The 26959-nt window shown below is 51.7% G+C and overlaps 2 protein-coding genes across 3 annotated transcripts in view; one reads left to right on the top strand and one right to left on the bottom strand.

Moving 5' to 3' along the window:
* Positions 1-362: 362 nt before the first annotated feature.
* Positions 363-20857, top strand: USP20 (ubiquitin specific peptidase 20). 2 transcript variants are annotated; one of them, XM_062011428.1, is made up of 25 exons: positions 363-451; positions 874-1049; positions 3883-3997; positions 4379-4432; positions 5108-5170; positions 5276-5407; positions 5908-6004; positions 6195-6264; positions 6725-6838; positions 7894-7972; positions 9238-9676; positions 10530-10667; positions 11848-11960; positions 12504-12676; positions 13160-13254; positions 14319-14352; positions 14784-14829; positions 15089-15269; positions 15957-16083; positions 16205-16374; positions 16949-17030; positions 17366-17474; positions 17797-17899; positions 18121-18192; positions 18913-20857. In XM_062011428.1, the coding sequence occupies exons 2-25, from the start codon at positions 976-978 to the stop codon at positions 19071-19073; spliced, it is 2841 nt and encodes a 946-aa protein (XP_061867412.1). In that variant the 5' UTR covers positions 363-451; positions 874-975; the 3' UTR covers positions 19074-20857. The 2 variants fall into 2 exon arrangements, with proteins under 2 accessions (XP_061867412.1, XP_061867413.1); XM_062011429.1 differs by lacking the exon at positions 874-1049.
* A 2615-nt stretch (positions 20858-23472) lies between these two features.
* The window catches only part of FNBP1 (formin binding protein 1), a 96188-nt gene continuing 92701 nt past the window's right edge, over positions 23473-26959 (bottom strand). The window contains exon 17 of the mRNA XM_062011941.1: positions 23473-26613. Within this exon, the coding sequence (XP_061867925.1) occupies positions 26606-26613 (8 nt within the window). The 3' untranslated portion in view covers positions 23473-26605. The remainder of the gene's footprint in view (positions 26614-26959) is intronic.

The raw sequence follows: 26959 nt of genomic DNA, 5'->3' as shown, positions 1-26959 counted from the left end.
TGCTTTAACACCCGTCCCCTTCAGCAGGACGGGGCTGCACCACGTCGAGCCGGTGGCCCAACCCCCGAGCGGCCGGAGCTCCAGGCGCCGTGTCCCCGCCGCCGGTTGAGCAGAGCCGGGGTTCGCCCCTCCAGCAGCAGCTGCTGCAGCAGACGCGCCGCCGGGGGCTCCGGCCGCTCGCGCTCCGCGGGCTGCGGACGGACCCTCTCTCCGAGCAACCCCCCGCCTTCCCGGGGCCCGCAGGGGCCGCGCCGCCGCCCGCCTCCTCCCCGCCCCGCCGCGGCCCGGCCCCCGCCCCACCCCCGGCCTCCGCCGCTCCGCCGCTCCGCCGCCGCCTCCCCGCGCTGCTCGGGGCGCCGCGGCCCTTCCCCCCGCGCTGCCGGGCCTACAGCGGCCGCCCGGCGCCAGGCGCGGCCCCGCGGAGGGGCCCGGCGCCCCGAGCATCCCGCAGGTGAGCGAGGGCCGGGGGCGGCGGCGGGGCCGGGGGGCGGGCAGGCCTCGGCACGGGGCGCGGCAGCGGCCGCTCCGCCTCGGCCGCGGGGCTGCGGGGGCACGGCCGCGCCGGCGACGACGATGATGATGATGCAGCACCAGCGGCCGGGGGGCTCCGGCCTGGCCCCTCTCCCCCGGGATCCCGCCGTACCCGGGTTGCAGGGGCGGCCCCTCCGGGCCTGGTGCCTTTCGCGGCCTCTGCCCCCGCGACCCTCGCAGTGGGACCCTGCGGGGCGGCCGGTGGCTGGTCCTGCCCCGATCCATGGGTATTTATACTTGACTTCACTCACTTGTCACAGCGTCTGTCAGGAGGGGATCAGCTGCACGTAGCAGGGCGAGGGGGCAGTTCCCAGAGCTGTGTGGGGTTGTTTTTTCTTAAAGGCTTCATGTGTGTGTGCGCCGTCGTGTTGTGACGACACGTAATAAACCTCAGTTCCAACCTGGTCTCCTTTGCCTGCTCCACATGAAACGCTTGGCGTCCCGATGTGTGACACGCTGCAAACGCTGAGCTCAGAAGCGCCTGGTTTCTGCTCCTTCCTTGTCAGCTGGGCAGTTCAGTAGGTGTTTCTTTCTTTAGCATCTCAAGTATAAAATGCCACTAAGAGCTGCAGATAACTTCTTTTCCATGGTAGGTTATGCAAGATGAGCGAGCAGAGCTGGCGTTTTGCAGACGAACAGAGCTGGGATTTCTTTTGTTTAGTCAGTTTTATTTAGTTCGTGTGCACACCACCCGTCTGCGTGTGTCAGAAATCCCTGACAGCCGGCTCTAGCTTTGGTACAACATCACACAGTTGTTTTGAGCCAAAAAAAACCCACCCCCAATCCCAACCCTGAGAAATATGTGACTGTGGAAGGCAGAGACACCGAGTTTGGCAGCAATTGAAGCAACCGAAAGTAGGTTGCTGTGGAATTGTTCTGACATGTTCATGTACTGTTCTTGCACAGACGTGCTTGAGAAAGACGGGCTGAAGGAGTTGTTTGCAGGGAACTTCTTTTCCCCTCGTACAAGGTACATTTTTGACAGGCAGAGTTAAGCTTTGTGGCAGTGCTTTTATGAAATTCCTGCTTTCCTGAGCAGCATTTGAAAGCTGTGTGCTCCTGCTAAGGCTCTGAGGGCAGAGCTGTGGGGGAAGGCAGGCATTGAATACCTCCTTCTGAGCAGTTAGGACTCACATCTTTTCTGATGCATTCAGTCAGGGCTGAGAGGCAAAAAGGAGGTTTTTCCCTGTGTTGTTCAGGAAGGGAAGCCCTAGGTGGGAAGATCAGCATCCCAGTGCTGGGGAGTTCAAAGGCATAGGTTTAATTTTGAGTAGAGGGATGATCCCACGGAATGTACAAACCCATCCACATCTCCAGGACTGTACCTGCCTCAGTCTGCTCCAAAAGCCCTTCCCAGTTAGCTGAAGCTGCTGAAGATGAGTCTGGAGTTAATTTTAAAGCAGTGTTTTGTTCGTTAGGTTTTCTGGGAACGAGATAAGAAATCAAGGAAGGTGAAGTAGGAAACAGAGCATTGATCCTTCTGTTTGTTTAAACTGGACCAGCTGATGGTTTGGGAAAAGGGGTGGATTTGGGGAATGGAGTCGGAGCCTGAAAGTGCCCCAGTTTTATGTTTGTTTGTCAAAGTGTGGTCTTGTCACTTGTCTTTTAAGTCAACATATTTTACATGCTACTCTTTGCTTCTCCATGAAACTGCATGCAGTTGCTCAGTTGTTTAAGCCAGGGGTTACTGAGATCCTGCTCACAACCACTGTTCTGTTTTCCAGCCTGCAGATATGCTTTCTTTCCCCTCCAGTTTTGCTTTGCTCCTCCCTTTCAGTCTATTCAGATCCAAAGAGTGCTGGAAAAACATTGTTATATCATTATCCTCGAGGTTTGTGTTCTGCCAAGACAAGGTGCTAGGCAAGCTTTTCATCTCCTGAGATAAGTGTTGCTGATATGGCTTAATCGTTTATCCTGGCTTTTTTCTCCTTTTCTCCCTGCTGTCAGTGATTCAGACCAGATAACACTGGGAACCCTTTCAAATGTTCTCAAAATGTGAAAGCAGCAGAGTGTAGCAGCCATGCTGCTGGAGATGAACTTCAAGTTGATCAGATTTTTCCATTTCTTTGTGTAATGATGGGAGCTTTTCCTACCTGCTTCCAGACAGGAGTGTTATTCTGGATCCTAATCTCTGTTGTTAATATCATTTGTCTTTCTTCTTTCATCAGCCATGAGTGAGGTTACTTTGACTATGCTTCAGAAACATAAACTCTTTTCATCTCTCTTTTTGTGGCTGCATGTTACCAGCCATGTTTAAAGTCCTTCACATGCCCATAGACCACCGTGACAGTGTTTATTGTGCTCATAAGCACACAGCTATGAAATCCTTTGTACTTGCAGTGCTGGGATGTACTAGCTGGGTGGAACAGTGTGTTATTACATTTGAACAGTCTTTGAGAGTTGTGTGGCTCACATTGTTCAAAATCTGTCTCTGCAGTGGTAAATGCCTGAGAGAATGAAAACTGGTTGTCTGTGTTACAGATCATTTAAGCCTAATTCCCTCTTGCCCAGCTTCATGTACAACAGAATGTCTGATAAAGTAGCCCAACAACTAAATGTTAGGTCCAGATCAGCACAGGGTGGGTAGCGTGAAGCCCCAAGACACCACAGGCTAAATACCTGTGTCTTGGGCTGCAGCACCTTTTTGCTTTTAACCCAGGATTCATGCAAACAGGCTAATGAGCTGTGTATCATTTCATGCTGTGGTGTGTTCAGAGCACCACGTTTGTTTTCCCCTCCACCTTGCCAAGCTTGCACAGGACACCTAGTTTCTAGGAGGAAGGCAAAGCTCATCAGTCTTGTTGGGTTCCTGGAGCACAGAGTGTTTGAGGACTATGAGAGTGGTGAGGTGACGTGTAAAACACGTAGGAGCTAATGGGAGCTTTTATTTATTGCCATAGGACTGTGCATCATTCAGGGGTTCTGTGTGAACCAGGCAGCCTGGGAGTTTGAGAAGAGGGTGGCTGGTAGATTGCTGTACTGCTCTTTGCATTTTGAGGCTACAGCAAATCCACCCCCAGACCCAAAACTGAATCTGCAGCCGTGCTGCTGAGGCTCTGCCTGTGTGCTGAGCACCTCCCTGCATTCCTCACTGCACAGATTATTGGCTTTATCCAAGTGTTCCCTTCTCCTCTCCATTGCCTCACTTGCTCACCTACCATGCCACAATGCAGCCACTCAACAACAGGTCAGAACTGTGCTAGACAATATGAATGACTCCAGGTTTAGACTTGGTTTGATCTCTGAGCCTTAAAGGTGCATATTGTAATCTCTAATGTGCAAAACATGCTAATTTATCTTCTTACAATCTGTGAGAGCAAATCTGAATGGAATTGTCCTTTCTTGTCCTAGGAAACCCCCACTCTGTGGGTGGGTGTTGGTGACAATGGGGGACACAAGAGACATCTGTCCTCACCTGGATTCCATAGGAGAGGTGACCAGAGATGATCTGCTGCTCAAATCCAAGGTACAGGCTGTTCTGGTTGTCAGTCCTTTCCCTTTTAACTATTGTGCATGGGTTGGCATGTTTGCTTTTCAAAGAAAGTGCTGTCTGTCTCCACAGAGGAGAGGCAGAAACTCTTCCAGTGCTGATGCTCATGTCCCATGAAGTCAGCCTTTGTCGACCCCATCTGATCTCTTTCTCACTGTCATTTTATCCTGCTCAAATGTGTCACAGCCAAAATGCTGCCAAATGGACATTGAACTGGAAGTGTGGTATTAAGAAATGAAATACTGTGAGCTGCAGGTTGATGAGGCCTGTCTGATACAGAACATGCCCACTCTTGAAGAACTAGGTTACTTCAAAACCAAACAAGCAAACAAACCTTCTTTTATCATGAATATGCAGGGAACTTGCCAGTCTTGTGGAGCTGTGGGACCAAATCTCTGGGCTTGTCTTCAGGTAAAGTGGCTTGTTCTTTGTGTGCATGGGATGGTGGGGACTTCTCTTTAATATCATTTAAAAAAGAAATGAAGCATTGTACTGAAAAATAAAAAGAACAGGAAACAAAGAAGGGGTTCACATTAGAGCTATCAACCATTTTTAGATGGATTCCAAGGAAGAGTCTCCCTAGATGAAAGGCTAACTCTGTCAGAACATGCCAGACTGTAACAGTTCCCTCCTCATGGGTGACTGCCCCCTGGTAGTCCTAAAATGAATGACAGCATTGACTGCTGGCTGGGTCCTGCCTGTGCTGGCACCTGTGGAGGGAAGCTGCAAGGGTGAGCCTCATAAAATGCTGCTGAGTGCAGCGAGGCAGAAAGGAATGACAAGGGGCAGGCGGGAGGGCAGGGGCAGGTTATTTTTACACTGGAATGCCCGGGTGTTGTGAGGCTGCACAGAGCAGCTGCCCATGGGAGCAGTTCCTTGGAACGGAGCCTTTATGTGGGTGCAAACTTGGCTCCAGGTTTGCTTTCTCAAACCAAGCAATTCCAATTTTCCACCTTATTCCGGTCCTTGGATAAAAAAAAAAAGCAAGTTAGGAAGCTGGCAAGATCAGCCCTGAAGCTGCAGCTGCTGGCTGGACTGGACATGGGTCTAATTTTGACGTGCCTGTTGTACTTTTGCTTTCACCAGATGGGTTGTCCTTACGTCGGTTGTGGGGAGTCCTTTGCTGACCACAGCACACTGCATGCACAGGTGAGCTTTCCCATTACCCAATCTGGTAGCCCAACGCTTCAGCTTGAGCTTCAGTGCTTCAGCTTCATTATTCCTCTTTTTAATACACATATATATATATTTTAGGCCAAAAAGCACAACCTGACTGTGAACCTGACGACGTTCCGCGTGTGGTGCTACGCCTGTGAGCGCGAGGTGTTCCTGGAGCAGCGCCTGGCCGCACACACACCCGCCCCACCCGCCAGGTTCCCTGAGCCGGTGCGTCTGTGCCACAGCCTGCCAGGGTTGGGGCCTTGCCACAGGGGTTCTTTACTGTTGCAAAGTCAGCCAAACAGATTCTGCTGTTTTTGCTGTGATAGAAACTCTTTTACTGAAAGAGGATATCTGAAGGGCTTGTGGGATCTCCCAGTAAGACTTCCAGATGGCTTTTGACCTGCTGGAGAGCAGCTCTGGAGAGAGGGACCTGGGAGTCCTAGTTGATAACAAACTAAACATAAGCAGCAATGTGCCCTCGTGGGCAAGAAGCCAATGGCATCCTGGGGTGCATCAAGGAGAGTGTGGGCAGCAGGTCAAGGGAGGTTCTGCTGCCCCTCTGCTCTGCCCCGGTGAGGCCTCATCTGGAGTCCTGTGTCCAGTTGTGGGCTCCTCAGCTTAAGAGGGACAGGAAACTTCTAGAGAGAGTCCAGTGCAGGACAATCCCTCTCACAACTCATCTCTGAAAGCAAACCTCTGACTGATGCTTATTTCTCTGTCTTTAGGATTCTCCATTGCCTGCTCACCCTCTGAAAGCTGTTCCAATTGCAGTGGCCGATGAAGGTGAATCTGAATCAGAGGATGACGATTTGAAACCAAGAGGTAACTCTGCATTGAGCTGATGACAGGGCTGTGAGGGTAACTCTGCAAACTTTAGGACCTGCACTGAGAGGTTCCTGGGAGCAGAGTGTAGAGACTGCCTAGAAAGAGCTGAATTCCCTCTCCTTTGGGGAGGAGTGTAGAAAGCAGCGTGTCTGGAAAGTGTTTCATACCTCTCTTGTTTGTGCTTTAGGCCTTACTGGAATGAAAAATCTTGGGAACTCCTGCTACATGAATGCAGCACTCCAGGCTCTCTCTAACTGGTAGGCATCAGGGCCTTTCAGCAGAGTCTTGACTAGACTTCAGTAAACATCAAAAGTGATGATCTGAGACTCTCAAGAGTCTTGCAGGGAGCAACCAGCCAGGCAGAGAAATTTAGTGTTTCTTTAGGGCAACAGAAGCTTTACAGTAGGAAACTGGGTGAATAGCCAACTGGTGGCTACAGACAAGTCTTAGATTTAGATGAGTACTGGAAGTAAAACTTCCTCATTTCTATTGTGACCAATGTGTTTACCACATGGGAAGGCTCTTCACATCTCTCTTCTGCCCAGTGATATCCTTCTAACGACCCATACCCTAAACTATTCACTAGCCATCCTGCTGAGAACTAACTCCAGGATCTCTTCTCTGTACTGGGAGCAGATTCAGATCAGCCTGTTTGTTTGAAGTTAGGAGTAGGAGAATCTTCAGGGCACTGAAACTTCTCTTTAATCTCCCTTGTAGCCCACCTCTCACACAGTTCTTTCTGGAATGTGGTGGACTGGTCCGTACAGATAAGAAACCTGCCCTGTGCAAGAGTTACCAGAAGTTGGTGTCTGAGGTTTGGCATAAGAAACGGTGAGTGGCCCCTCCCTCATCTCATCTGGCCAGGACTCAAAGGGACATTCTGAAGTCTGTCATCAGTAAAGAGGAGATTTGATCTTTAGGGATAAGTGCATTGTCTGAGGCAGTCACTTTATACCCTTCTGTAGATGGGTGTGTGAGTGTTCCCCCAAATCTAGGAGATCCCACGTCCTGCTACTGGTGGTAAGATGGGCATACTGCTGCCAGTGAAGAGAACATTTCTTAATGTTACCACTTGAGAAAGGAAGATTGGTTTTATGTATCTCTACCTTCTCTGTTGCCAACGAAGAGAAAAGGACGAAGTGAGGGAATACTGGGGCCATTTCTGAGTATTTTGAATGGACTGAGCAGCAAATTGCACTGCTCTTGCTGGGCTGAGGATTTGGATAGAGAAAAATGACACAGCAAGGGGAAAATACAAGTGATGCTTTGGGAAATGTTCACTAGTGGTTCATAGCCTAAATGAGCTCAAAGGACAGTGTAACATAATGCAGCTCTGGTGACATCTGAAGGTGTCTCCTCTGTGCAATCAATTGAACAAAATCAAACCAAGGATGTAAATGGCATTGTGTGTCTCCTTCAGGTTGTTAACAAGGGATAAATAAGAGAGGGCAACAGGGAACTGTGTCTACAAGAGAAGACTTTGAAGCAACATAATGCTATTTTAATACTGATTTTGATTTACTTCATTCAGTGGTTGATCAGATACTGAGACAGACACAGTGCTGCAAAATCAAACCAAGTCACTAATTGCAAACCCCTGCTCTGGAGAGAATCACCTGAGACAAAAGTGTGGCCAGAGCTTTAAGTTCAATGTGCTGTGTGGAAGGGTCTCTCTGGAAGGATGACTTTGCTGGAATGACTGCAGTGTGTTTTCTCTCTCTTAATTTGTGTATCACCCAGCTAATAGAGAAATACCTGCCCAGGCTCTGCAGTGCATACTTTTGTCCTCTTCAACTAGTTACCACACCCTGTTCTATGGCTTATTAGAGAAAGTGGCTCCAGGGCCTCAGAAGCAAACTAACTGCTTTGTTTTTATACCTAAACAGCCCGAGTTATGTTGTTCCAAGCAGCCTGTCCCATGGAATCAAACTCGTCAACCCCATGTTCCGAGGCTATGCACAGCAGGTGAGGCCTCCACAGAAACCTGCCATTGCTCCAAACATGAGGGGGATATTTCTTCCTGCAGTGGTGCTGCTTGTGTTCAGCAGAAAGAGCTTGAGCTCAGGGGTTGTGCCCACTTTGTGTCTGTGTTAGTGAGCTGATAGAACACTTGGGTGGGGTTTAGGAGACCTGGGTTCTCTTCAGCTAGCTTGCTGGTACCAAGTCAGCTTTCTCACCTCTGAAATGATGATGGTCACCTCCTTTATAAAGGGCTCAGAGGGCTATTGATACATAAATATATGAGTTAGGTATTATCCACATCAGAGCTTAGAAATCTGGATGAACCAGTACTAAAATGTTACAGATATGAGTGTTCTAGGTTGTTTTTCTGGGGAGTTACAGCAAGCTAAATCTTATTTGAAGACAGGATCCTTTGTTTTTCCTCTTTGAAGTGTTTATCAGCATAGATCTCGTGTTTCTTCTTTAGAATCAAATGTAAACATCAAACTATGATTAGAAAATGTATAAGAGAAGTGACAGCACATCTGAACTGTGCTGCTGACAGGACAGCAAACCAGAGGATAGCAATAATGATTAATGGAAGAACTTCCATATTTATCTTTGATGTGAAGTACGTTGGACTGGAAAACTCTGAGCTGCAAAGAAAGTTGAAAGGAAGGCAGGGCAGGCTAAAAGCCAAACTTCCCCTAAATAACAGAAACATCATCATTAACTTTCTGGAGTTGTCAGAATACCAAGTGGCTTTCCAGATGGTTCTTTGAAGCCAACGTATCGGTTCTTTTACCGTGTATTATGAATGGAGGAGCTTGCACAGAGACTGAGGAGTCTTTGGCTTCTGATTCCACTCCCTGTTTATTACAGATTTGAATCTGCCCTCTCTCAGGGATTGCTGTGAGCACAAGTCAGTGTTGGTGACATTTGTTTTGTAAGGGTCTGTTCTCTCCAGCCTGCTGCCTCCATCAGGGCTTCTCCTCATGTCTCACCTCTTATCAGTGATAAGCCCCTATAAATAAGCTCATGGTTTGCTGTCTGTGTCTTTCAGCTAAAGATGCTCAGATAAAAACTGGGCCTTTTATCATTTAGGAGCTAAAAGCATTGAAGTAGCAGACAGGCTCCTTGGTACTTCAGGAGGGTCTCCTTGTGTTGCAGAGGTGGCCAGGCTTTGTGGCAGCTCTGGAGGGGCTGTGAGGGGAGCTGGCTCCCCTCTGCCCCTCTCTTTTGCCCCATTTCTGCATGGGCACTAACATGGAATGACTCCTGCTTTTCAGGACACTCAGGAGTTCCTGCGGTGCCTGATGGATCAGCTTCATGAGGAGCTGAAGGAGCCAATTGTCGCAGAGACAAGGGATGTGGACAGCAGTGACCAGGACGAGAAGCGCGAGGGCGACCGGAGCCCGTCGGAGGATGAGTTCCTGTCCTGTGACTCCAGCAGCGACAGGGGGGAGGACGGGCAAAGCCGGAGCACGGTGAGCGTGGGCAGCAGCTCCCTGGCAGAGACAGAGTTGTTGATCCAGGATGAAGCAGGAAGGGGGATCTCTGAGAAAGAGAGGATGAAGGACAGAAAGTTCTCCTGTGGCCATCGGCGCAGCAACTCGGAGCAGGTGGATGAGGACGCGGATGTCGACACTACGATGATGGCAGTGGATGGCAGAGCCTCACCCGAGATGCTGGCGGCTCCCCGTCCTGCCAGCCCGTGCAGGACACCAGGTATCCACCTCTCCAGCTGTGCTGTTTGGGAGAAGACACGTTGTTGTGCCACACAGGGATGGTGTTGTGGTGCAGTAGCGAACACCACGGAATGTGACTGTTCCTTCTATGGGTTGCAAGAGATTTTGCCTCCAAGATCTTTCCCTGGCAGTAGTTTTGCCTTTGTGCACTGTTGCTTCTGTAAGGAAGTGTGTGAGCCAGAGAGATGCTGGGCTAAAGTGGGGCTGAGGAAAGACTATGTCCTGAAGGCAGTGCTGGCTGCCTCTGCCTTTCCTCATTTGAGAACAAGGCTTTGCCTGTGTGCGTTGCTTTACCTCAGAGGCTAGCTGTGGAACAGGCACAGAAGAAGGTATTTGTTAATGTTGGACTGTGGGTTTTGTGGAGAGAAAAGGGAGAAGGCAGAGTTGGTGCTTTTGTGGGAAAAGAGCAGCAGTGAAGACGTAGGTGTGGAGTCACCTCAGACTGAACATACCCGATCTTTCAACACTTCTTTATATAAGAGGCTCCCTGTGCCAGCTGGCACTGGAGGCAGCAGTGCTGTTAGTGTGGGGTAGGGATACAGGAGCAAGCTGTAAAATCTCATTAGTCACAAGTGGGAAAAAAATGGTGGGTTGGGTTTTCTCTCTGTGTAATTATGATGTGCTCAGTGTAGCTCTGTGTGCACCCATCCATGCACTGAGGGGGCTGCACCTGCCAACCAGGGCGAGCAGGACAGTGAACACACACTGACTCTGCATGTTGGGAAGGATTCTGTGCTGAGACACAGAGCTGGGCTGAAGCTGACTGCAATAGAGTCCCCTTCCCTCATGGGGGTTTTCACCAGGCTCTTCTCCCTCCCCACCTTCCCAAACAGAACCTGACAATGACGCCTATGTGCGCTGCTCCTCACGGCCCTGCAGCCCAGTCCACCATGAAATGCACTCCAAGCTCTCCAGCAGCCCTCCTCGCTCCAGTCCTGCCAGGCTTGGACCTTCCTACATCCTCAAGAAAGGTACAGTGCAAAGAGTGGATGTTGGGAGGCAAAGTGGGGAGCATGTAGAGGAGGAGAGATTCCCTCACAGGAGAGAGAAGGGATCCACCATGACCCCTGGTGAATGGTTGTAAGAGGTGCTGATTCCCCTGGACTTCAGTGCTTTCTGAAATAGTGCAAGGCAAAGGCTACAGGTAAAATCAATCCCTGGGCACAAGAGATGTTTTAGCATGACCTAATATTGGAGCCTGGAATGATTTCCATGTGTGATTTGTTATTAATAAGAGGGCCATGAAGTCCTATGCACAAACTCTGTCCCTTTAGGGAAGTGGGGAGATGTGTAAACATCTGTCTGCTGGACTTGAATTTCACAGCATGTGGGCCAAAGAACTGGACGATGATGTTACTGAGAGAGAGCTTCCTGCCTCTTGGCCACCTTGGGCTCACAATAGCAGAATTAAGGCTGCAGATGTACTGGGAGCATTGTTAGGCTTCAGAATGGAGCCTGGCTTCTGTTGTCAGCAAACTGGTCTCATCATCTCCAGCAAATTGCAAATGAAAACCCCTCAGGATTGCATTAGTCTGCAGCCATGTCCCTCCAGCCCTGCAATAATGACATCCTCTCCTGGCCATGGCCTGGCCCTTGGCTGAGGTCAGGGCAGCCACAGATGTTCTGGCTGGATGAAAAGCAGCTCTGTCTCTGTGCACGTGTGTGTGGGGAAGAGGGTTTGGTACTAAACCAAACTGTGTGTTTGGCCATCCCTGCTGGGGAGAGCTCTCTCCAGTGCAAGACACTTGGATAACACGTGGTAGATGTCAGAGGGAAAAATAGAAGTGCCCAGGGAGGTGAGGTGGGAGAGGAAGTGAAGGGTAAAGCTGAGAGCTAAATGTTGCAAGACCTCAGAAAAGCAGGGACTCTGTGGCAGGGCCAGGCTGCTAAACATGTAGGAAAAGGATGGAAACAGGATCTGTTTCTGCCTGCTGAGAGCTGGCACTTTCATGTTGGGTCACTGGGGCTCCTTTCCTCTACCACCCAAAGTCTTCATGTGGCTTTACAGAGGGCTCCACTCTCTCACTGGCATGCAAGTGGTGTCTGAACATGCAGGACAGCACTTCTCCTGTCTTCTTGTGTGGCTGCATGACTATACTGAGATGGGAGACTGGGAAGGATGGAGTGATGGGTGTCCCTTGTGTGTCTCAGCCCAGGTTCAGGCTTCTGGGAAGAAGAAGAAAGAGCTGCGTTACCGCAGTGTGATTTCTGACATCTTCGACGGCTCCATTCTCAGCCTGGTGCAGTGCCTGACCTGTGACAGGGTGAGTGGGGGAGGCTGTCACTCACAGAGCAGCCAGTCTGGCAGCTGGTAGCTCTTAGAACTATTTTGGTTGGAGAAGACCTTTAAGCTCAGCTGTTCCCCAGCACCCTTGTGCTCCAGCCCCTTCCCCAGCTCTGTGCCCGGCTCTGGCCACGCTGCAGCCCCTCAGTGTCCCTGTGGCACTGAGTGAGGGGCCCAGCACTGAGCACAGCCCTGGAGCTGCAGCCTCCCCAGGGCCCAGCATAGGGGACAATCCCTGCCCTGCTCCTGCTGCCCACACTAGATCTGATTTGCAGCCACTCTGGGATGCAGTTGGACCACTAAAACAATATCACACTCACATTAGAAAACTGATTCCAGTGCTACAAAAGCCATGACAAATGTCATCCTGCTGATAGCAGTGAAGAGTAATTAGCCAGAGCAAACTGCTCTTACTGCCAGCTCAGGTTTCCAGCCCAGACAAAACCAAGCAGTGACAGAGGTCAGGTCTCACCTCCATTACACACCCAGGAAACCCAGACCTCTTCCTCTTGGATGTTTCCAGGTTTCTACGACAGTGGAGACGTTCCAGGACCTCTCACTCCCAATCCCAGGGAAGGAGGACTTGGCCAAGCTGCACTCTGCCATCTACCAAAACGTGCCAGCTAAGTCAGGGGCATGTGGGGACAACTATGCCTCCCAGGGCTGGATTGCTTTCATCATGGAGTACATCCGGAGGTGTGTGTGTTCCCTGCACAGCACCTCTGTGTTCTGGGGCTGGCCCTGCAGGGCTGGAAGGCAGCTCTCCCTCCCCACTGGGGTTTACAGCAGAATGTCAGCTGAACCCTTCCGTGGGGGTCAGTATGTGCTACCTCACAGGTCTCTGAGCCTTTTCCTGCAAACCAGGTGCTGTGGCTCCTCCAGTTCGATCACTCACCTTGAGATCTCACGTGCAGCTGAGAACCCCTCACTCACTCCTGCCTTTAGCTCAGTCTTGCCCTCCAGGGTAAATTAATTCCTGATGTAGTTGTCCAAGTAGTTTCCAGTTTGAACAATGACAGTGGGAACACCAGGTGAGGGACATCCCCTGGTCCTTTGAGACGTGTGACGAGCTTAGAGCCTACAGCATGAAGGAAACCCATAATCCATTTGGGGGTTTGGACACCAAAGCACTGTCTCTTTGACGTGTAACTCTTTCTCTCATTCCCCTCTCCTCTGCAGGTTTGTGGTGTCCTGTATCCCCAGCTGGTTTTGGGGTCCTGTGGTGACACTGGAGGATTGTCTTGCTGCCTTTTTTGCAGCGGATGAGTTGAAGGGTGAGTTGTCTTCAGTGGGGTCTGACAGCTCCAAACAAGGAAAACTGTCTGGGGAGTATTTCGTGTGCATTTGGAGGCAGATGACACCTCCTGGAGCCTCTCACTGAGAGACTGGCAGTGACAGAACTTGGCAGTTCAGCCTCTCTGAGCTGAAGTGAGTTTTCCCACTTGCTCAGAAGTGTTTCTTTTTCATTCTGAACCTCAGTGAGAGCATCTTCAGTGAGGAGCACACTTGGCTGTTGCTTGTCAGTGCTGTGGCCCCTTAGCTGTCTTAGTTCTTTCACTTTCTCCATCCACTCCATAGCTCTAGAGGACCTAATTTGCTGTATTCCCTTGTGTAGGTGGGTGATTGCACACTTTTCTGCTCATTGACTGCAGTCTCTTTCTGCCCACACTTATTGAGAGAGAGGCTGGGTTGGATCTCTTCTCGCCCTGGCTTCCCCAAGAGGCTGCTTAGTGTGGTTCATAGAATCACAGAATCATTTGGGTTGGAAAAGCCCTTGAAGCTGCTGCAGTTCCAGCCCTCCCTTCACCCTGCCCAGCCCACCACTAACCCCTGGCCTCAGCACCTCAGCTCCACAGCTTTGGGATCCCTCCAGGGCTGGGCACTCCCCCAGCTCCCTGGGCAGCCTGGCACAGGGGCTGACACCCCTCTCAGGGAAACAGTTCTGCCTCAGCTCCAATCTCAACCTCCCCTGGGGCAACTGCAGCCCATTTCCTCTTGTCCTGTCACTTGTTACTTGGGAGAAGAGACTGACCCCAACCTCACCCCAACAGCCTCCTATCAGGGAGTTGCAGAGAGTGCTCCTGTCTCTCCTCAGCCTCCTCCAGACTAAACTCTGCTCCAGCCTGTATCATTGCCTGGGCTTGTGGCCCAAGCCCAGATCCCAGCCCTTGGCTTTGTTGAACCTCATCCAATTTGCCTCAGCCCATTGATCAGCCTGGCCAGGACCCTCTGAAGAGCCTTCCTGCCCTCAAGTGGGTTCCTCTGTACTGGGTGCAAATGGAGGCCTGTCAGCATTGTGTGCTCTCAGTAACTGCATCATGTCTTTCTTCATCTACAGGGGACAACATGTACAGCTGTGAACGGTGTAAGAAGTGAGTGTGCACTATCTGTACTGCCTGTGTTTCTGGAGCTGTCTCTGTGCTGCTCTCAAATGTTTTGCTGTGCCCTGTGCCTGGACAGTGCTTCTGCTGAGTGGCATGTGAAATCTGCCTTGTCTTACCCTGGAGTTCTGGTTTTGAGAGGTCACTGATCACAGATCAGACAAGTGCTGGCTTTGGGGGGGAAAGAAAGGAATATGAACAGGGATGTGGCTTGGCAGTACCAGAGCCACAGTATTAGAAGAGGCATGACAAACTGCTGATGCCTCCTTGGGGAAGGATGCTGCAAAGAGCCTCAATTTGCTGCTGCTGCTGCTGGAATTCAGGATATGTCTCAGATTTCAAAGTGAGCAGGACCTGGCCCTGCCCTTTGGCATCCCTTTGGTTTAGAGCTTTCTAACTGATAGTTTCTTCTCCTCCCTCAGGCTGCGGAATGGAGTCAAGTACTGCAAAGTCCTCCAGCTTCCAGAGGTGAGTAAAAGCACCTTCCTTCCTTCTGTAGCCACTGAGGAGCTCAGAGACAAAACAGAAACAGCAGTTTGTCCTGGTGGCAAAGTCCTGTACCTAGACCAGAGACTTCCCCACTCATTCTAAGGCAGGGAGCCAGCAGGTTTCACAACTACCAGGCAAATAACTCTTGCAAAGATCAGAAATGTGCTGTTAGATCAGGAATGTGCTGTTTGTACTCACAGCAGAGCTGGGCTTTGGTGGTGTCTGTCTGGCCTTTCAGATCCTCTGCATCCACCTGAAGCGGTTCCGGCACGAGGTGATGTACTCCTTCAAGATCAACAGTCACGTCTCCTTCCCCTTGGAAGGGCTGGATCTGAGACCTTTCCTGGCCAAGGAGTGTGTCTCCCAGATCACCACCTATGATCTCCTGTCAGTCATCTGCCACCACGGCACAGCAGGCAGTAAGTGCTTCTCCTGTGGGTAGGGGCAGAGGTGAGCAGCAATGGGATGAGTAGGAGCAAAGCAGAATCTGTTCCAGGAGGAGCCAACAGCTCTTCTGGGCTGAAGTGCAGTGTGGGACCTGCCCCCTCCATTCCCAGGCTTCCTCTGCCTGTGCCTTTTGAGGATTGAACCCAGCAGCTTCTGACAGATCCCCTGTAGTCATTCCAGCCTCACCACTGGGTTGGCTCAAACTCCCCATTTCTCAGTGTTCAGGCTGGCTAAGAGGCCCTTCCAAGGAAGGCAAATGAGGGGGACACTGCCAGGCTCCCCTGCTCCTCCAGAGCTTGCCTGAACAGGAGTTATGCCTATTTAAGGAGAACCATCCCATAATAGGAGAACCTCCCATTAGGAAGAGCTGTTTCCCTGAGAGGGGTGTCAGCCCTGTGCCAGGCTGCCCAGGGAGCTGGGGGAGTGCCCAGCCCTGGAGGGATCCCAAAGCTGTGGAGCTGAGGTGCTGATGGCCGTGATGTAGTGCTGGGCTGGGCAGGGTGAGGGGAGGGCTGGGACTGCAGCAGCTTAAAAGTCCTTTCCAACTGAAATGATTCTGTGACTTATTTAGACCTCTCTGCCAGCAGCTAGTCCTGCTTGTGCTGCTGAGGTTGGCCCTGCACTCTGAGGCCAGGGCTGTCATGCTGTCTCTGTTGCAGGTGGGCATTACATTGCCTACTGCCAGAACGTGATCAATGGCCAGTGGTACGAGTTTGATGACCAGTACGTCACCGAAGTCCACGAGACCGTGGTACAGAACGCAGAAGCCTATGTCTTGTTCTACAGGTGAGCTCTGCCCTGGGTGCAGCAGGCCCTTCCTGGTAACCTAGAGATAGACCTAGAGATGTGTTTCAAAAACTGAACATTTCAGGAATTGCTTCATTTTCTCTTCCTTTCCCTACTTAAGGAAAAGCAGCGAGGAAGCCGTGCGAGAGCGTCAGAAGGTCGTGTCCCTCGCCAGCATGAAGGAGCACAGCTTACTCCAGTTCTACATCTCCAGAGAGTGGCTCAATAAATTCAACACCTTTGCTGAGCCTGGGCCCATCACCAACCACACCTTCCTGTGCTCTCATGGAGGTAGGACAGTGCTTACAACCCTCAGCTCAACCTTCATGCTTCAGGAGCAAAGCTCCAGCTGTAGCCCTGATAGAGCCACTGCAGGATCTGCTGCTTTGGCAGCAACTGCAGCTGGAGGAGAGATGAGACAATGACCTCATTGTCCTGCTGATCAGAGGCCCTGAGGGATGTGCAGTGATGGCAAACAACAGTTATCAGTTCTCTTGTTTGGTTTTATAAACAAACCTGTAGCAGGCAGATAAAGCAGCAGTTCTGTTGCCCTGTCAGCCAGGCTGGCCCAGAGGGTTTGTTTGGAGGAGGGAGCACACGCCACTGAGCAGAGCTGAGATCAGGTTTTAGTCTTGTGCTGCTTCATCTGTCAGCACTGGGGAGCCCTCGTGTTTCTGAATTAAACACTTGATTAGAAATTGAGGCCCTGACCCAAGAAACCACAATTAAGGAACTCATGTGTTCCCTTGGCAAGGAAGTTCTGGGACTGAAGTTTTCCATAAGGGAGATCTGACACTTTATTTGTGTCTTTATCTGTCAATAACAAGTTCTCTGGGTCACTCTCCCTCCTGCCTTTCCTCCACAGGGATCCCTCCTAACAAATATCACTACATTGATGACCTGGTTGTGATTCTGCCCCAGAACGTGTGGGAATATCTCTACAACAGGTCAGTGTGGCCGCTGCATCCTTCCACGGAGTTTGGGGGCTTGTTTCACACCTGACCAAGACATAATCCCCTCCCAGATCACCTTAAAGGTGTGTGGGCTGGAAAAGACTTGCATTTGTCCTAATTGAAACCAAAATGAGCTCTATCAATGAACTCAGGGCAGTGCTGTGACCCTCCCTGTGGTAAGGCAGCACCCGGGAGCTTCAGCTGCAGATGCAGCTCCTTCAGCACTGTCTGGAGCAGCATCAGAATCCATCCCTGCAGGACACAGGGCTGTGGGGAGCATTTCCATCTCCTGCAGTTGCCCATTCCCCTCTCTCCCTTCCCATGCCCAGGTTTGGGGGGGGCCCTGCTGTCAACCACCTCTACGTGTGCTCCATTTGCCAAGTGGAGATCGAAGCGTTGGCCAAGCGCAGGAGGATTGAGATCGACACCTTCATCAAGGTTTGTGTGGGCAGAGGCTGGAAGCACTGGGAAGGGGAGGAGGTGGGAGGTGGAGACCAGTGACAGGCAGTTAGTGGGAAATTCCTGCCAGGGTGTTCCCCAGCGCTGGCAGCTGGGCAGGGGCAGCTGGGACACACCAGTGCTGTCCTGGCTGTGGGCAGACACGGAGTTTAAAAGCCTCCCAGCCTGTTTGCCTGCTGCAGGGAGCAGGAATGGGCTGAGAGGAAGGTGGTGGAATTACATGGGATTCTTCTAAAGAATGGCAAGGCTGCCCTGGAGTGACTGAACCCTTCCTGCATGTCTCTGTTCTCTGCTCTCCCAGCTGAACAAGGCTTTCCAGGCAGAGGAGTCTCCAAGTGTCATCTACTGTATCAGCATGCAGTGGTTCCGGGAGTGGGAAGCCTTCGTCAAGGGGAAGGATAACGGTGAGAAGCCAGAGGCCTCTGGAGCCTGGGGGTGAGAGGCAGAGTGGAAATAAGGCTGTTGGCTGGGAGCACCCCCTCTGTGAGCCCTGCTCCTGCCTGGTGGCACTGGACACTCCCAGGGCAGGGCAGAAGGAATCAGAGAACCTCTTCTGGAAACAAACTCTATCTGGTGGCACTGTGGGAAGCAAATGAGTTCTGATGGGCTTGTGCTCCTCTTACAGAGCCCCCTGGACCCATTGACAACAGCAAGATTGCACTCACGAAAGCAGGTGGCCACGTGCAAGTCAAGCAGGGTAAGGCTCACGTGTGCTGCCTTGCAGTGTTCCTGGGAGGTGAAGCAGAGTGGATGTGGATCTGGCTGCCCACAGGTCACAGAGCAGGATGACAGTTCCCTGCACAGCCCTGTGCTGAAGGGCCCAGGCCACCTCAGCCCTCCACTGGCAGCTCCTGTGGGACGTGTTGCAGTGGAGCCTACAGTCCCCTTGCCCTGGTATTCCTCAGGCCCCTTCCACCATTCCCCTCTGCCCCCCTGGATCTTGTACCTTCCATGGCACGTTGCTCTTGATCTTTACCCAACATCTGCTGCAGTCCAGCCTGAGAAACACCACTGCTCACACTGTCCTCGCTGGGTTCTCCTGACAGGCAGATAAAGATTGCATTTACACCTTAATTACCCCTCAAAGCAACCCCTGCTGCTCTTCTCCTCCTCTGTAACCTTTATGACTCTGCTTTCCATCAAGCCATGGAGTCCCAGCCCTTCCCTCACCCTGCCCAGCCCAGCACTAACCCCTGGCCCTCAGCTCCACATCTTTGGGATCCCTCCAGGGCTGGGCACTCCCCCAGCTCCCTGGGCAGCCTGGCACAGGGGCTGACACCCCTCTCAGGGAAAAGGTTCTTCCTCAGATCCCATCTCAACCTCCCCTGGGGCAACTTGAGGCCATTGCCTCTTGTGTTGTCCCTTGTGGCTTTCCCTCCGACGCCGCTGGTCTGAGTTCTGCTGTTGTCGCTTTCAGGTGCTGATTATGGGCAGATTTCCGAGGAGACCTGGGTTTATTTAAGCACCCTGTATGGAGGAGGCCCAGAGATAGCCATCAGGCAGAACATGGCCCAGGTCCAAGAGCTGGAAAGCCTGCACGGGGAGCAGAAGATCGAGGCGGAGACACGGGCGGTGTGAGCTGTGTGGGACAGGCAGCCAAGGGCCAGGGCTGCGAGGAACCCCGAGGAGTCAACCCTCTGCCCTCCTCTGGGACTTGGGGTGTGTGCAGCTCCCACTGCTCCTGGGGAAGGCAGGTTTCCTCTGCTGTCCTTTCACATGGCTTTGAATATAGGGCTGGTGCTGGGCAGGGCTGGCAGGAAAGCAGCTTCTCTGGGACTGCCGCGGATGAGGCGGCAGCAGGAGCCCGCGGCCACTCACCGGCATCTGCTCTGACCCCTCTCCCTCATCTCCTCACCAGGAGCCAGCACTCCCAGCCTGCCCCCAGCCTACAGGCTCTGCTCCTTGGCAGATTTTTGCTTCTGGCACTTTTGAACTGAAACGTGTATGGCTAAGGAGATGTCAGTTGTGTTTCCAGCAGGCTGTGCTGCGAGGAGAGGAGCCTTTTGCTCCCAGCTGACTAAGCCCCAGGGGCTGCTGGGGGGGTTGTGCTGGGGGTCACAGCTCTTGTACCTTCCTAGTTTTGCTCTTTATCTGATTCTTGCAAATTCAGTTGCAATCACCTAAGACATTTTGGAAGAGGCCATTTCTTTCTCTTTTAGCCCCTAAAGCTGCATCTTCACGGTCCTGCAGACTTAGTGGTTGTTCTTCTTTGTACCTGATCTCATGTGTTCAGCACAGCTTCAGAGAACAAAGCTGGAAGATGAGACCCCCTCCCTCACTGGCTCCCCACTCTGTTCTTTCCACTGAAGCCCTTGGCAGCTTCATAGCCACAGGCTGGAGCCTTCCAGGGCTGAAGAAGGCCCTGAAGCAGCTCAGACTGGAGCTGTTGCTGGGAGGACTCCTGGTTGATAAGCCCCTTCTCAGACTGAACCTGTCAGGAGCAGCAAAGGGGATGTGGAGGAGCTGTTTTGCTGGCACAGAGCCTGGGCAGAGGGGGCCATAACTCAGTGGTGGGGAAGGGGCCAAGCTGAGCAGCCCCCAGGCTAGTGAAGCAGCTTCATAGGAACGAGCTGCATTTGGCAGCCCAGCCCCCACCTGGGTGCTGAGGCCATTCCAGCTTCATCCCACAGCTGTTGTTTGTGTACACTGTGGCTCATTTAATGACCAGAAATAACGTCCTCCCCCGTCTCCTGCTGCTGCTGCAGCCAAGAGCACCCAAGAGCAGGCAGGAGAGAGGAGGGAAGACAAAAAAGGTGAAACACTACTTTTCTCAGCAAAACTGTTCCTCAAAGTCATCTCAGAAGCCAGGGAGGCACTACTGAGACCCTTGCCAGGGGTGGAGGGCAGTGCCTTGGAAGCAGGAGGACAGAGCTGGCCTGCAGTGGGCTGGGGAACCAGTTGCTGGTGGTGCTGGAACCTGACTGGTTCCACAGCACAGGGTCTGGGGTGGGGGGTGGCAGGCTCAGCACGGGGCTGGGCTCTCCCCAGCACCTCTGGGGAGAGGCTGAGGTTGGAAGGGGCTTGGACAGGAGAACTTGGAAAGAAAAATGTGGCCTTTATTCTTTTCTTTTCTTTTTTTTTAAGACCAAATAGTTGCTGCAGAGAGCAGCTTGTGTAGAAATGTGTCTGTGAAGGGTTCAGCATGTGAATTTCCTATCCTGTTGAGTGGGTGTTTGTGTGTCCTCAGCCAGGCCGGGGGCAGGGGCAGGGAACCAGCCATGGTGGGGGCTTCGGGAGCAGCTGCAGGGACTCTGTGTCCCCCCAGCCAGGCCCAGGAGCCACCTGGACTGTAAAGACACGCCTGTGCTTCAGTGTTACCCTTTGTGCTGAAAATGTGTTCTAATAAACCCATGTGCATTCAACGTGGGGCTGCCTGGTGACTTGCCCGGGGTGAGAGGGGCTGAGGGCAGCCCCAGGCTTTGGAGGGTTCTTCATAAAGCAGTGCAGCCTGTTCCGAGCCCGTCCCCTGGCCCTTACCGGCTGTGCTCAGAGGAGGGCGCTTGTTCCTTTCTCTCTGCTCACAAAACCTTCCTCTTCCCTTTCATTTACCCCGAGGCAGCCGCGTCTGTCCCAGAAGGGCCGAGGGGCAGCGAGTGCTCTGCCCAGCGCTGCTCCCACGGGCACCTGCACGGGAAGGAGAGGGAGTTCCCTTGAGCTGGTGGAGGTTTCATGAGGAGTTTGGTGCCCGGCTGCTGCGTGGCTGGAGCTGCCATAAGCCACAGCCCAGGTGATGCTCCCGTGGAGCACCGCTGGGACTGACGGCCCTGCTGCAGCAGCATTGAGGGAGTGACACGGCCTGTGCTGGAGCCTGAAAGGCCTGAAGCTGGGTTATTAAGGTTATGCAGCTCATTCTTGAGCAACTGGAAGTGAACCATCCAAACTGGCATCTCCCAGAACAACCCCATCCCCTCAGCAGCTCCAGCCCGTCCCAGCGAGGGCACGGCTCAGCCTCTGCTCAAACAGCCCCTGGGCTGCTCTGGCAACACCACACTTCTGCTTGTGACCCTCAGTGCTGTAAGACACTCCAGTTCTGCCTCTCAGTTTCATCTGACATCTGACTGCAGCTCTGCTTTTGGCCCAGGCCCTCGGGCAGCGGCCGTGTCTGAGCACAGCTCCCAGCTCCAGCACCCGCTGCCTCTGTCAGCTCCATCTCAGGGCCCAGCTCTTCCCCAGTTCTGTCTGCAAATCACTTCACTTCCCCAGAAAGGGCAAATGCACTGGACTGACAGAGCCAAGCTCAGCCTTCAGACCCTCTGCTCCTTCTCCCAGCCTTCAGGGAGCACTGGGGAGCTCAGGGACCAGGCTGTGCCCTTTCCCTCATGGGCAGAGACATCACCAGGCCGTATCTCAGCTGTGACACACACACAGTGACCATTCTGCCCCACACTCTTGCCTGAGGATGCCTCTGCCATGTCTCACCCCCCAGAAAGCACAACTGCACACATACCCCAGAGCTTTCCCCCAGCAGCCCCCTCACGGGGCCGTGTCCCAAAGCCCTCAGCATCCCTCACACCCCGACACCTTCAGCAACAGCCGCCACACAGAGCTCTCTCATTCTCTGCCCACTCATTGCTCAGCTTGGCTCCAGTTTCCAGCCTTCCCTCAACTTGTTGGGTTGTGCTGTTTCCATTTAAAGTTAGCAATGCTAATTCTGTGTGAGATAAAGCAAATTCAGAGCCAGACTGACACCCCCTCCTATTCGTTACTTCCCAAAAATGCAGAGACCAGACGCCTGTTCCATAAACAGCCTGATCTGTCCCCACTTGACAGGGATGTGAACTACTTCTGGCAAACAACAACTGAAAAACCCCAACAACTAACCCAAAATGCAATCTGACCTCAGGAAACAATCCCCATGGAGCTGCCTCCAAGGAAATGATCAGGCAGGAGTCACCTACTGTGAGCTGTACCACTGCAACCCCTCACAGTCCCAGAGCAGGCTGTTCCAGCCAACTGCACCGAGGGCTGATGGAGAAACTGGCCAGAAGCCAGACAGGGTTTTTGTCTCAGCCAGAGAGACACAGCCCATCCACCAACCCTGCCTGTGGATGGAGCAGTAACTGTCCTCACCCAGACTGACAGGACACATCTGCTTTTTGGATCATTCAGCAAAGGGGATCATGCCTATTGCACCCCCTGTGTGTTCACACCTGCATGCACACAGGCATCCTCTGCCAGGCTTAGCAACAGGCTCAAGCAATGGCTATCAAAATCATCTGCCAGGACTTCCAGTCAAACCAGAGCATCCGCAATGAGAGGGAACAGCTCTGACAGGAGAGGTTTTCCCTGAGCTCCCAGTTCTCACAGCCTCCTACTCAAGTGGGAAAAACCACAATCCACCTGCCTGGCCCCAGTGCCCCACCAGCTCCAACCAGAGCCATTCCTCTTTCTCCTCAGATGGCCACATTGAAAAAACAGCAGCCCAACAACTTCTCATCAGTTCCAGATGGAAAGAGAAAACCTGGATGCAATTGTACCTCTAAAGTGACTTGACTCTCAGCTATGAGGGACAATCACAAAGGTACTGGCAGAGCACAATGAATACTTCCCATACCTGAAAATTCCAGCATGAAAGAAAACCCCAAACAGATCCTCCAGGTACCACCAAGTGTGTCACTGCACAGCAGCAGCGAGACGGGAGCAGCAACAGGCTGTTTCTGCTTGTCTGTTGTACACCTTACAGCTGGAAGCCAACCTCAAATCCAGCCCATGGAGAATAACGAGGAGTAAGACAGCAGCTACAGGGAGTTTCAGGCTGCCATTTCATCTGGCTGAAGCAGCAGGTGGCAGAGAAACTCCTGTTCTTAACTGGAAATGTTTGTGTAAGGCAGAAAACTCACTGGGGAGCAACAGCCAGAAACCCTCCACAAATCCCAGAAGCCCCAGCAGAGGCATTGCCTTTGTCATCAGCAAAGGGAAGCAACAAAACCTTTGTTCCCCTTCTCAGGATGATCAAAAGGGTGCAGTGAAACTGTGCTTCTGGAATTAAATGTTTATTTAAATACACGGCTGACTTGCTTTTTCGTTTGTTACAAGGTCAATATTCGCTTTCAAATGGAAGCACTTTATTTGGTTGAATTCCGTCTCCAGAAATGAATGGGCAACACCTTTTACATGGGCAATGAAATCACAACACTGAGATGCCACCACAGTCTAGAGATCAGTGCTCAAACACACATACACACACATATACAGATAAAAAAAGTGCTCGGCATCGTCATGTTAAAATAGAATTTGGCTTCTTTTAGGGGGGTTTTGACACTTCAGGCAGGAAAACAAAGAAAAACCAACCCAAAGAACAATATGCACCCAACTAAAGGAGCTTCTGAAAAATACTCAGCATTAGACACAACTTTCAGTATCAGTAAATATGTTTCTTCTCTATTTACAGGAGTTAAGAAAGGGCATTAGAGACTTTCGCTGGCGACAGCGAGGCTTCCCAGGGGTTGCACAGCCCACACACGCTCTGGATGTCAATTCCAGCAGAGTTTTTATAAACCAGCCACACGTTCAGTCCTTGGGATTTTGCAGCAGGTAAATTCTGCACCACTGCCTGGGCTCCTTCCCCCGAAGGCAGCGGGGCAGAGGCGCAGCTTACGGAACGTGAGGGTCCCTGCTCTGTGCTGGCAGTTCAGTTCTAACCTCTGGGCTTTAGGGAACGAGTTGCCAAGTTTATAAAAACTCCTTCCACGGCCTTTTAATAGAACTTTAGAAGAAAAAAAACCCTCAGCTAAAGCTAATGCTCCTTCTCAAGCACTATTTAGCAACACAGACATTGCAGTCGCTCAGATGTCCCACGGAGGCCGACAGTAATATACTGTCCACCCACATGAAATATAGAAAAGCAAACTTTTATCTCATTTTCTTCCACAGAGATGGCACAACAATAGGTGAATTCTTCCAGCTGCTGCTTCAACAGTGCATTGGACACGAGAATAAAGGTACTGCAGCTAAAAAAATAGATTTTCAAAGACATTTTTGCACACCTGGGAGCTGCTGAACCATTGAGATCCTGAGAGCTGGGCAGGACAAGGCCTTGGCACAGGTCTCGAGACAAAGTCACGTGTGCCAAGCCTGGGGATCACATTCTGCTACCAGAGGCTCGTGGATCTGAAGAGCTGAGTGACCACAGCAGCAGCAGTGATAAGGATGGGGATTTAATTAATGAATTAATGATGGCCCTCTGCTGGTATGGCCCCTGGGCTGCTTGAATCAGGTTAAAACCATGAAGCTTTTGCTGGTTGATGCCTGCAGACATTAAGCACCGTGGTACAACTGCTACAGCACTAACTGTAGGGCTGAGGGACTTTGTGCTAGTAAAAAAGTTGGCATCCTGGATGGAGAGGAAGGGACAGAGTTATGAAGACAACACATAACCTAACTCAAAGATCACTCCATCCTGAGTGGGGACGACCTCAGTGATCCCCAACACGGGGAACAGATGATCCCAGGACTCTGACCCTGCACCAAAGCTCGGCAGACAGCAAAACTCAGACCTTTGTCTGCAAACTGAAGCCAAGAGGCTGCAGTTCAGGGTCGCTGTCCGGAACAGGGTCCATGTAGATGTTCTCAGGTTCTGGGGGTTGTTCACAAAAGGTGCTCAAGTTCTCTAAAGCAAGCAGATATCCCCAACTGATGTGTTGATCTATCAATAAATGAGGCCCTCAGGAGCTGTTAAGTAGTAACTGACTCTTACAGGGCTCAGATGTGTACAGGATAGCTGTGAAATCCCAGCAGTGGTAAAGATTCAAGGGAAACCAACCCAATACAGAAGTTTGGAAAGCAAGTGACCCTTTCTTAGGCAGTCGAGGTCCAGATCACAGGATATTTGGAGACATTACAGCTCTCTCTCCACTGTATGACATGATAAAGTGCAGCATCTCTTATCATGCTACTTCTGCTTCAAACAAAGCCACGTGGGAACAGGATGGTCACAATTCCTGTCTGGCTTGGGGGTCAAGGTCCAGCCCAGGTCAAGGTGGGGGAACGAGACAGGGTGTTGTTTCTCTTTTTCTTTCCTATTCTTCTTCTAAAAATATATCTGTGATTCCAACATTAAGTGATGAGGATGCACAGGAGGTCATGCAAAAGGGAGAAGGCAGGTCTGAAACGCTGGAAATCAAACCAAACCAACAAAAGAAAACTGCAAAGAGATGTAACGGCGCCGAGGCACGAACAGCGTGACCCCCTGGGAAGGTGCAGGCAAGGCAACAGGGCGAGCATGCAGACTGAAACGAGAGCAAAATGGGGCTCCAAACCAAAATGCCAGTGTCTCTGTCTGTGTGTGTCTGTGTGTGTGTGAGGAGGAGGGAGAGAGGAAGGAGAGGGGACAAAGAGGAGGGGGAGGAGAGAACAAGCAGGAAAAGAAGCGTACATACGTGAGCTGGAAGGCTCTCAGGAAACAGCAGGGTCATGGGGGTTTAATACTTGGAATGAGCATCAGCCTAGGTTTAAAAAAAGAAATAAAGGCTGACAAGTATTAGTGACCCTTTCTGGGGAAAGCAGAGTATTGAATAATGCACGTGGATCGATTTAATATCTGCAAATTCAGAGCCCAGTCCAGCTGCTGCAACACTGACCCGGGGCAGGGGGCTCCGCGAGCCCCTCTCACCCTCCCGAGCTCCCCGACGGACACAACCCGCAGGACTGGCACGAAAGGCACCGTGTGAAATGCTGATGGACCAGTGTGTACATTCAGATGGACTGAGGGAGAAGGGAGGACAGGAGACAGACCAGTACAGGCTTGGGACTCCCTGATTATCCTCTGCAGAGGGCAACCAGCGGTTCTTTGCCTGGTGTTGGGAGGAATCGGGTTGGGGTTGGAAGCGTTGGTTATGTTTTACAGAAGGGCTGTGCTGAGCTGGCAGAAGAGCAGGAAAGGTTGGTGAGTTAATCTGAGCCACAAGTAGCATGCCATGGAAAAGAGCAAGCATCTGAATGATACTGGGGTGGAATTTAGGTCTGAATTTGTCAAGTGGGAACTCCAGACAAGACTGGGAGCCTGGCTTTCCAGGAGTGTGTTTTTTAACTGCCTGCAGGGTAAACAGACCATTTTGTTTCTCCTTCTGTGACAAGCTCGCCCCGAGGTTCTTGCACCAGCACAAACACCTTTAGGAATCTAAAACATAAGAAAGACAAAAAGAAAAGAGACTGGATTAGAAAGAGGCTGGGGAAAATGGGATCCCTAAAGAGTAGCACTGCCTGCAGGAGGTTAAAGGAAATGCAGCATCCAAGCAACCACCAGCTTACAGGGGGTAAAGGGAGGCTCCCGCTCCAACAGTAATTGTTCCCCCTCAGCCCTCCCCTCCAGCATCATTGGGACACAGCTCTCCTCTGTGAGGAGGATGTAAAGCCCAGGGGCAGGACCCTGGCAGCACTTTGTTAGTGCAACACAGAACACAAACTTTTCAGTTTTCAGTCTGCAAAGGAGAACTGTTTCTGTTCAAGTGACAGCTGCAGAGACC

The sequence above is a fragment of the Colius striatus genome, chromosome 19 (genome assembly GCF_028858725.1).
Source record: "Colius striatus isolate bColStr4 chromosome 19, bColStr4.1.hap1, whole genome shotgun sequence".
Lineage (NCBI taxonomy): Eukaryota > Metazoa > Chordata > Aves > Coliiformes > Coliidae > Colius > Colius striatus.
This window is presented reverse-complemented; position numbering and strand designations above follow the sequence as displayed.